Here is a 10,767-nt window from a genome sequence, read left to right as displayed (position 1 = left end):
TGAGACAAGGTCTCACACCATAGCCCAGGCAGATTTTGAATCTGGGATCCTCCTGCCTCTGTCTCCCAGCTAGCTGGGGTTACATGCCTGTGACAGAAGGCCTTTTTGGTTATGCCATTTAGTGTGTGTGAAATGATTTCTCAGTGTGGTTTGATTTGCATCTCCATAATGATTAATGATGTTGAGAATTTTGCTTACTGGACATGTGTATATTATCTTTGGAGAGATGCCTGCTCAGATCTTTTGCTCATTTTATTTTGATAGAGCTCGTGTTAGTGTAAGGAGGACTGACATTCATAAATACATATGAAACAACTGCACGTGTGCTGTGAAGGGTAGGTAGACAGTGCTGTTTAAAGCTATGGTACAGGCAAGTTGGTAGAATCAGCAGGTGAGGGAGTCGGGCAGGTTCCCTCAGAAGTGGCGGCTGAACTGAGACCAGAAGGGAGCAAAGGAGTTTGCTAAGTGCTGGGTATTGTGGCTAGATAAGAACACCTTGAGTTTAGGCAGAGGCACAGGCTATCTGGAATTAAAACGGGAGGGCTGAGATGGCCCCCTTTCTTGCCTAGAATGTTTCCATGTCTCACCTGTAACTTTTCTCATCCAGGAGAACTTGCTTGAGGCTGATGCTCTTGTTCACCCCACTCAGTCATCAAGAGGACATTTGAGAATGTGCAGAGCTGTTCTTATTTTATTTTATTATTGTTATTTTTTTGTCTTTTTGACACAGGGTCTCCCTGTAGCCCCAGCTGTCCTGGAACTCACTATGTAGACCTGGCTGGCCTTGAACTCACAGAGATCTGCCTGCCTCTGCCTCCTGAGTGCTGGGATTAAAGGCATGTGCCACCACACCTGGCTATTTTATTTTTTTTAATGTTGCTGAATTATTATTATTATTATTATTATTTGTATTTTTTGAGACAGGGTCTCCCTGTAGCCCCAGCTGTCCTGGAACTCATTATGTAGACCAGGCTGGCCTTGAACTCACAGATAACCGCATGCCTCCACCTCCCGAGTGCTGGGATTAAAGGCGTGCGCCACCACACCCAGCGGCTATTTTATTTTTAAAGACAGGGTGTCCCTATAGCTCTAGCTAGCATGGAACTTACTATGTAGATCAGGCTAACCTCAATCTCACATAGATCTGCCTGCCTCTGAGTCCCCTGAGTGCTGGGACTAAAGGCATGTGCTACCATGCCCAGCTATTTTACTTTGTTGTGTGACAATGACCAGGGGACATCACTGCATTTATTGAGAGAGATCCATGGTACTGTGGTTTGGATATGGTTTGAGTGTATCTGAAGGTTCATGTATTAAAACTTAATTCCTGGGGCTGGAGAGATGGCTCAGCGGTTAAGAACACTGACTGTTCTTGCAGAAGACCCAGGTTCAAATCCCAGCACCCACATGGCAGCTAACAGCTGTCCGTAACTCCAGTTCCAAGGGATCCGACAGCCGCCTCTTCTGGCCTCTGTGGGCATTGCATGACAAGGGTGCACTTACTTACATGCAGGCAATACACACATACACATAAAATAAAAATAATAAATATTAAAAAAAACTCAGTTCCTGTAGAGTATAATCCCAAAAGAACTTAATAAAATTGCCACTGCATAAGTACATCCATCATTCTATTATTTTTATGGGTTTTTTTTTTCTGTCTTTTTGAGACAGGGTCTCCCTGCCTGCCTCTGCCTCCCGAGTGCTGGGACTAAAGGTGTATACCACCACGCCTGGCTTGTATTGATCAGTATAGTTTTTCCCACTTGATTATTTGCCTTCTAAGTATTTTGTGATTATATCTGCCAGTATATACACAGATCACCCAGTAATTATCTCTTAATTTCCATTCAAGGAGCATCACTTATCATCTTATCTTTGCTTCCAAATAAAGTGAAGTAATTAAAAAAAAAACTTCATTCCTGTTGTATGTATTTGTGACATTTTGATTATCCATTCATCCAGCAGTAGATACTTGGGTTGCTTCTGCATTTTGGCTGTTGTGAATAATGCTGATTTAGACAGATACCTCTTTAAGACTCTGTATATTAGTCTACTTTTAATTAGTATAATGAAATACCTGAAGCTGGGTAACTTCATAAAGAAAAGAGGTTTAGTCAGGCGTGGTGGCGCACCACTTTAATCCCAGCACTTGGGAGGCAGAGGCAGGTGGATCTCTGTGAGTTCGAGGCCAGCCTGGTCTACATAGTGAGTTCCAGGACAGCTGAGGCTACAGGGAGACCCTGTCTCAAAAAGACCAAAAAAAAAAAAAGTTTATTTGGGTTTAAGGCTCCAATTAGATCATGCCTGTTTCAGAGGTCATGCTATATATAAAGGTTTTTTTTCTAGGAGCTGTACCATTTTTAGATTTCTGCCAACAGTATACAATGGCTCTAGTTCCTTCACATCCTCTCCTACACTTTTTTTTTCTTCCAGCACTGAGGAGTGAGCCCAAGACCTGTTCACATGGAGCAAATACTCTCTTACTATATCCCTAATCCTTATTTTTTTCAGGCAGGGTCAAATTGATTTTATATATTCTGTTTTGGGGAATGAAATGTTTGTAAACTGGTACTATTTATTACTTAGTTTGTTTGAGAGAGGGTCTCCCTGTAGCTCCAGCTGGCCTGGAACTTACTACATAGACATATGGCCTTGATATCACAGAGATCTGCCTGCCTCTGCCTCCTGAGTGCTGGGATTAAAGGCATGTGCTATACACAGGTGTAATATTTATTTTTTAAATGTTTGATAGGTTTCATCAATGAAGCCATCTGGGTTTGGGCTACTCTTTGTGGTAGTTTTTTTTTAAATTGCTAATTCAGTGTGGATACAAACATTTGAAGTATTTAGATTTTTCCAATAGCATTTGACTTCTTAGAGATTATATTGGTGTGTGTGTGTGTGTGTGTGTGTGTGTGCATGTGCAAGTCAGATATTAGCCTCTGGTGGTGTTCCTCAGGCGTCATCCACCTTGCTTTTGGAGACAGGGTCCCTTATTGGCCTGGAGCTTACCAACTAAGTTAGGACAGCTGCCAGCAAGTCCCAGGGTTCACCTGTCTGTCTCCCCAGGGCATGGATTATAAATGCATCCTACCATACCTAACTTATTTTACATGGGTTCTGGGGATCAAACTTAAGTCCTTATATTTATGAAGAAGTCTCTTTATTGACTAAGCCATCTCCCAACCCAATATTAAAATTTGAAAGAGTATGAGCTGTGGAAATAGATAGACCTAGATTCAGATTCCATCCCTGGAGCTTCTGCTTGGATCTGTGAATCTGAGTCCCTGCCTACCAATTACAGAGGACACTAATGCAGTGTTGGAAGATAGAAATGGGCCAGGAAGAGATACAGAGACCTTAGGGTTCGGCCCCAGTGTTAAGCTCAGGGTAACTTTAAAGGTGATGCTGCAGCTTCTTTCTCCTCTACATTTTGGCAACAGGGCTCTGTGCCATTCCTGGTCAGTGCCACCTCTGGCACCACCGTGCTAGGGGCCTTTGACCCCCTGGATGCTGTTGCTGATGTGTGCCAGCGTCATGGACTGTGGTTACATGTGGATGTGAGTGAGACTTGGGTCTGGGGGAGGGGGTAAGGTGGGCTACCCTGAGGCCAAGGCCCATGCTGTTCCTCCTGCTCCACAGGCCGCCTGGGGTGGGAGCGTCCTGCTGTCTCGGACACACAGGCATCTCCTGGATGGGATCCAGAGGTGCATAAAGCCTCCTTCCAGAATCCTGCCCTTCAAATCCTTGATCCTCAGAATAGTCACAAACTATGGAGCCTAGGGTGGGGTAGGAGAAGGGCTGTGAGGGATGGAATCTGGAAATCTGGAAAGATGATGTAGGACTGGGGGAAGGATTTGGGATTCTTCCTTGCTGCTGGGGAAGGGGTAGACCCTCCACTGAGTGTCTAGAAAGGAGAGGAAAGCTCTGCTGGACAGCTGGAGAAGCCACTGACCCAGCTTTGCTCTGTTTCTCTCAGGGCTGACTCTGTGGCCTGGAACCCTCACAAGCTTCTCGCCACAGGCCTGCAGTGCTCTGCTCTTCTTCTCCAGGACACCTCGGTGGGTTTGCCCAGGCCCTGGCCCCCAGCTCTAGTTCCTTGTTCTCTAGAACCTCAACGTCTCTATCCTACTTAGAGGGATCCAGGCTTTCATGTTCCCTTATCCCTCCCATTTGAAGCCTAGTCTTTATGTCCACCCTAACCCTGTGTGGCGTTCCCACACACCCAGTGGCTTTTTCATATGATATAGTTTCCAGTTTGTAGTTGTGATCAGAGGGACTTGGGCAGAATTTTGGAAGAGCTCTGGTATTGAGAGAGGCTCAGAAAGAGGGGTCTAGGTTGGCTGGCAGTCATCCTCAGGCTGCCTAGCTCCAGGGAGAGCAAAGGGCAGGCCCAGCTGAGACTTCTTCAGTGTAGTCCTCCGGGAAGGCCTGCTCTGACACCTCCTTTCCCACACAGGATCTCCTTAAGCGTTGCCATGGGTCCCAGGCCAGCTACCTCTTCCAGCAGGACAAATTCTACGATGTGGCTCTGGACACTGGAGACAAGGTGGTACAGTGCGGCCGCCGTGTGGACTGTCTGAAGCTGTGGCTCATGTGGAAGGCCCAGGGTGGGCAAGGCCTGGAGCAGCGCATCGACCAGGCCTTTGCCCTCACCCGGTAAGCTTGGAAGGCCCAGGGTGGGCAAGGCCTGGAGCAGCGCATCGACCAGGCCTTTGCCCTCACCCGGTAAGCTTGGAAGGCCCAGGGTGGGCAAGGCCTGGAGCAGCGCATCGACCAGGCCTTTGCCCTCACCCGGTAAGCTTGGAAGGCCCAGGGTGGGCAAGGCCTGGAGCAGCGCATCGACCAGGCCTTTGCCCTCACCCGGTAAGCTTGGAAGGCCCAGGGTGGGCAAGGCCTGGAGCAGCGCATCGACCAGGCCTTTGCCCTCACCCGGTAAGCTTGGAAGGCCCAGGGTGGGCAAGGCCTGGAGCAGCGCATCGACCAGGCCTTTGCCCTCACCCGGTAAGCTTGGAAGGCCCAGGGTGGGCAAGGCCTGGAGCAGCGCATCGACCAGGCCTTTGCCCTCACCCGGTAAGCTTGGAAGGCCCAGGTCCCCTCGTCTTCTGCTCTGTTTCCTTCCCCTTGATACAACTGTGGCTCTCTTCTGTGTCCCCTGCGTCTGTCTGTCCTCCACCTGTCATTTCTCACCCTCTGTTCTCAGTTACCTGGTGGAAGAGATAAAGAAGCGAGAAGGGTTTGAGTTGGTCATGGAGGTAGGACCCCGTGCTCTTTTGCATTCCTCCCCGACCCCTGGCCTATTCAAGCTTCATAGAGGAAGCAGAGCCTAGAAAGGGAAACATCTCCTTTCTCAGCTCATACCTTCCCCATCCTTCCCGTCAGCCCGAGTTTGTCAACGTGTGCTTCTGGTTCGTGCCCCCTAGCCTGCGGGGGAAGGAGAAGAGTCCAGATTACAGCGAAAGGCTGTCGCGGGTAGGCTTTGCCGCCTGGCTTTGGATAACCCAATTCAGGGAACTAAGCAGCTGGTATGTTTCTGCCCTCTGCTGGCTGTATCTGGGATAGCAGGCCCCCACGCCAGTGTCTCATTCCTGAGATGGCAAGTGCAAAAAGACCTGTGGGGTGGGGATGGGCAGCAAGACGTGCTTCAAGGCAGTAAGAAGGAGACAGAAGGGGGTCACCAGAGGAAGTCAGCCGTATGTGGCCCAGGACAGATCATGAAAAACTTGGTCACTGATGCTGGAGACAGGACAACCCAGAAAGGCCAGTCCAGACAATCCTAGAGGCGAGGAGCTATATCATGTCCTTGTCCCTAAGATGGGTTGGCACAGGATGCCTCCATGCCCCTGCCTTCATGGGCTGTGACTGTAGAAAAGAAGAGTTACCCATTTCTGTGTGTGTTCAAGGAGGTTTTGTAAGTTACTTCTAAATCACATGGCACCGATCAAGTATGACACTAAGAGAAGGGAGAAGGTTTTGAGGATGAAGGCTTGAGACTCTGGTGGAGCTGGGAGTCACAGAAAAGTTTGCTGGAAGTTGTCCCTGGCTCCAGCCTTCTTGGAGAGGAGAAATGAATGCAGTAGAAAGCCAAGCAGGTTGGATGTGGTGGGTGGTCCAGGCAGCAGAGTGGTCCAGTGCTGAGGCTCCCTGAGTGCAGGCTGCAGCAGCATCCCCTCCACTGCCCACAGGTGGCACCTGCACTCAAGGAGCGCATGGTGAAGGAGGGCTCCATGATGATTGGCTACCAGCCCCACGGCACCCGGGCCAACTTCTTCCGCGTGGTGGTGGCCAACCCTACACTGGCCCAGGTGGATCTAGACTTCCTCCTGGATGAGCTGGAGCGGCTGGGCCAGGACCTGTGAGCTTCTCCTCTTCAGCTGTACCCAGTCTTGGCATTGCCTTCTGGGTTCTCAAAAGTAACCTTTCTAGGGAACAGAGGTCTCACCGTGGCTATGCTTTGACCCACTAATGCTCTTACCTAATATATGCTGTTAGGAGAATGTTTAAATACACTACAGTATATTCTTGTGAAATATTCTTTCATTAAAATTATGTTTACAAAGAATTTTTATCAATATGGGGAAAATGTACCGAAAAAGCTGAATATGAGTTTATATATAGTGATACCTGAATTATGTTCCAAAATACATAGGAAAAAATATAAGAAAAGGCTGATGAATGACAGTGCGCAAAGGCTAGCAGTTTTCCCTGGGCCGGGATAATAGTTTCTAAGTCTAAAGTGTCGTACCTTTTGCGCTCACCCCCTTTATTATGTAATGAGCTTTACGTACTTAGGAAATAGGAAAATAAAGCTAAAATTTCAGTTATATTTTGCTCTGTTTTAAAGTTTGTTAGCTTCTAACTAAATAATGGAGACCTGAAGCAAGCAAGCAAACAGAAAGGTAAGGTAAGTAATAGAGGAATGAGTTTTTCCTCAGAATCTTCAGTGGGATCTAGAGTGATGGTGCACACCTTTAATCTTAGCACTTGGGAGGCAGAGAGGTCTGTGAATTTCAGATCAGCCTGGTCTACAAAGCCAAATTTCCAGGCCAGCCAGGGCTACATAGTGAGACCCTGTCTCTAAAATAAAATAAAATACAAACACAAAAATCTAACCGAAACATGGGTGTAGTGGTGCATCCGTATAATCCCAGCACTCAGGAGGTGGAGGTTAGAGGGTCAGGAACTCAAAACCACCTTCAGCACCATGTCAGGTTCAAGACCAGGTTGAGATATAGAGGACCCTGCCAGAAAAAAACTTCTGTAATTTAGGTTTTTTTTTTTGGGGGGGGGAGTCTCTGTGATTACTGCTGCTTTACATAAAACATCCACTTCAAGGCTGAGATGCAGCTCAGTGGTACAGTGCTTGCCTACTATGCAGGACGCCCTGGGTTTGATCTCCAGCACTGCACTGTCAAGTTCCTGCCAAACGACATTGAAACCTCACGTTAACCTCACTTAACATTTAAAATTCTGGGTAGTATTTCTTCTCAGTTACTTTTTGGGAAAGAGGAATTTAGCTACAGAAGTCAAGTGCCAGAAATTTTTGTTATTCCAATCCCTAAAATCATTTTATGAAAACAGTAATGTAGTCCTGTAAAAGTCACCAAGAGTCACTTTGAAAGCCAAACAGACTCTGCAAACCACAGCAAAACACTATCCCATTCTCAGGCTGTAACTACAGCTCTAAGGGATTCAACACCCTCTTCTGTGCTCTGGCCTCTGTGAAGAGTTGCACTCAGTGTGCGTATAGCCCCCACAGATACAAACACACACACATAATTAAAAATACATCTTTAAGGGGCTGGAGAGATGGCTCAGCAGCACCGCAACTGCTCTTGCAGAGGACCCGGGTTGGATTCCCAGCACCCACGTGGCAGCTACACCATCCTTAACTCCAGTTCCAGGGGACTCTGAAGCCCTCTTCTGACCACCGCGGCATTGCACGACACGGGTGCACTCATATACATGCAGTCAATATACTCATAAATACAAAATTTAAAAAAAATCTTTAAAAATAAAACTACAGGGGACTGGAGAGCTGGCTCAGTGGTAAGAGCACTATCTGCTCTTCCAGAGGATGGGAGTTCAGTTCCTGGCACCCATGTGGTGGCTAACAACCATCCATAACTCCAATTCTAGGGGATCCAGTTCTGGCCTCCACAGACATTATTATACACAGTGGTGCACTTACATACATGCAGACAAAACACTCATACACATAAAAATAAATTTAAAAAATAGAGGGCATGGTGGCGCACGCCTTTAATCCCAGCACTTGGGAGGCAGAGGCAGGCGGATCTCTGTGAGTTCAAGGCCAGCCTGGTCTACATAGTGAGTTCCAGGACAGCTGGGGCTACAGGGAGACCCTGTCTCAAAAAGACAAAAAATAAAATTAAAAAAAAAAAAGAGGACTGGAGAGATGACTTGGGTTAAGAGCACTTGTTCTTGCAGAGGACCCAGGTTCAATTACCAGCATCCACATGGCACCTAGCAACTGTCTGTGACTTCATTCCCAGGGGTTACAATGCCCTCTTCTGGCTTCTGTGGGCACTGCATGCAAATGATGCTTTTAACATCATGCAGGCAAAACACTCATACACAAAATAATAAAATATTGGTAAATAAATAAATTGTACTTGTACCTCCCATTTGTGCATAGGTATTTGATATACTCTTAGTTATATATTTAAAATTTATATTCTTATTTTTATTATTGTATGATGTGTGTAAGTGGATGTATGTGTGTGCCATAGCATACATGTGAAGGTCAGAGGACAAATTTTTTTTTTTTTTTGTCTTTTTGAGACAGGGTCTCCCTGTAACCCTAGCTGGCCTGGAATTTGCTATGTAGACCAGGCTGGACTTGATCTCACAGAGATCACTTTCCTCTGCCTCCAGAGTGTTGGGATTAAAGGCATGCACCACCTTATCTTTTGGGAGTTGGCTTTCTCCTTTCATATGAATTCTGATCATCAGGCTTGTGTGGCAAGTGTTTTTACCCGCTGAGCCATGTTGCCAGCCATAAAAATATGTAGTTACATATTTTTAGTTCGTTTCACCCAACTAGAATGTAAATCTCTCAGCAGAGATTTTTTTTTTAAACTGATCCTTCCCCAAGTGGGGGTGTCCGATGCTAGGTAATACTACTCTGAATGGTTAATGAGCTCTAGATCTGGGTGACCTGCTCTCAGTCATACAACTTCTAAGTGGAATATGAATCAGAAACTAAACTTGGTCCAGCTCTGGGTTGGTCCACTTTACGTCTGAACATAAGGGAGGCTCCAAATTGAGGTTTCTGCTATGCTTCGTGACCCAAAACCATGCCCAACTAAAGATGAGCTCAGGTTTGGTAATGCAGCGCGCTCCCGCCCCTCCCCCCAACACAAGGCTGTTGTGGCTCTGCTGCACCACTTTCCTCTGAGCAGCATTCAGGGTCCTGCCCCTCCTGTCAGTGAAGTCCATAGCCATGTCCTCCAGTACTGCCATCCCCATTTCCAGCTTGTGCTGTGTGCTCCCTATGGTTCTCTCGGCCACCATCATGTCATGGGACAGCAGAGGCTGTGGCAGAGGTTGCTGGACCTCCTGAATAGAAACAACATGGCAGCAGATCCCTCTAGACTGAAATTTGGTCAGCACTTGAAATCCATTTTCCACCTAGTGTTATTAGAGGGATTCGGCCAGTCTGGTGGCCCAATTTTGAAGCAATTTTATTTAGCAAGTCTGCTGCTGCCAACATAATTACATCACTCATTAATTTATTTATAACCTGTTATTTTTAGCCTCTTTTGTGGTTTTTGGGACAGGGTCTCACCGTGTAGCCCTGACTGGCCTGGAATTCACTTTGTAAACCAGGCAGGTCTGAAACTCAGAGAGCTCTGCACACCTCTGCCTCCTGAGTGCTGAGATTAAACATGCAGCTCTCACTTTTTCTTATAACAATATAACAATTGGCTCCTGGGGCTGGCGAGATGGCTCATTTGGTAAACATGCTTTGCCACCAAGTCTGACCCTGAACTCAATCCCTGGGATCCACATGGTTGAAGGAGAGAACTGACTCCTACAAGTTGTTCTCTGACCTCTACATGTGCGCTGTGGCATGGACATAGACACACAAGATAAATAAATTAATATTTTAAAACTTTTTGTATGTGTATGTGTGAGTAGACACATAAATTATTTTGAAAAAAGTTAGTTCATGTTTAAGTGTTTGTTACCTGAGTCGATCGTGTTGGAGGTGCAGAAAAACTTGAGGGTTCCGTGTGCCAGGTGTTCACCTAGGGTTTTCTTTGGGGAAATTTATTATTCTCTGGGATTGCCAATGAAACAAATCAATTCAGTTAGTAGATGAAGGCTATTTAAGATTGTTCCTGATTAACTGGCAGTTTTTGTTTTTCCGGAGGTTTGTCATTTCAGCTAAGCTGTGGGATTGTTGGCATACGCTTGCTTCCTTTGCCTGTGCGTAGCTGTAGGATCTGTGGTATCGTCACCTTTCTCATTTCTGATACTGATGATTCTATTTTCTTTTTCCTGTTCATTAGACTTAGAGTTTTATTGTTGTAATGGTTGATTTTATGTGACGCCTTGCTTAGACTAAGGGATGTCTAGGTAGCTGGTAAAACATTTCTCAATGTGCCTGAAGGTCTTTGTGGAAGAGTTAGCATTTGAATCAGGAGACTGAATAAAGATCTTCATTAGCGTGAGTCCTCCAAGGGGAGAGCACCTGTTCCCCAGGCCTTTGGACTCTGGCACTTATACCATGGCCCT

General features: G+C 46.5%; 1 protein-coding gene across 5 annotated transcripts in view; it reads left to right on the top strand.

Moving 5' to 3' along the window:
* Positions 1-10,767, top strand: part of Csad (cysteine sulfinic acid decarboxylase) — a 38,790-nt gene that overhangs the window by 26,070 nt on the left and 1,953 nt on the right. For 2 of the 5 annotated variants that reach the window (XM_008838466.3, XM_017799531.2), the window contains exons 9-15: positions 3,447-3,563; positions 3,646-3,710; positions 3,983-4,064; positions 4,463-4,662; positions 5,207-5,258; positions 5,386-5,475; positions 6,189-6,829. In XM_008838466.3, coding sequence (XP_008836688.1) covers positions 3,447-3,563; positions 3,646-3,710; positions 3,983-4,064; positions 4,463-4,662; positions 5,207-5,258; positions 5,386-5,475; positions 6,189-6,362 — 780 coding nt within the window. In that variant the 3' untranslated portion in view covers positions 6,363-6,829. Of the gene's footprint in view, positions 1-3,446; positions 3,564-3,645; positions 3,711-3,982; positions 4,065-4,462; positions 4,663-5,206; positions 5,259-5,385; positions 5,476-6,188; positions 6,830-10,767 lie in introns of those variants that run through there. The other 3 variants (XM_029566226.1, XM_029566225.1, XM_029566228.1) reach the window with 3 other exon arrangements.

This window comes from Nannospalax galili, unplaced genomic scaffold, assembly GCF_000622305.1.
Source record: "Nannospalax galili isolate Female #2095 unplaced genomic scaffold, S.galili_v1.0 scaffold251, whole genome shotgun sequence".
NCBI classification, from domain to species: Eukaryota; Metazoa; Chordata; class Mammalia; order Rodentia; family Spalacidae; genus Nannospalax; species Nannospalax galili.
Note: the sequence above shows the minus strand (reverse complement) of the source record. Positions and strands in the feature narration are given on the sequence as shown.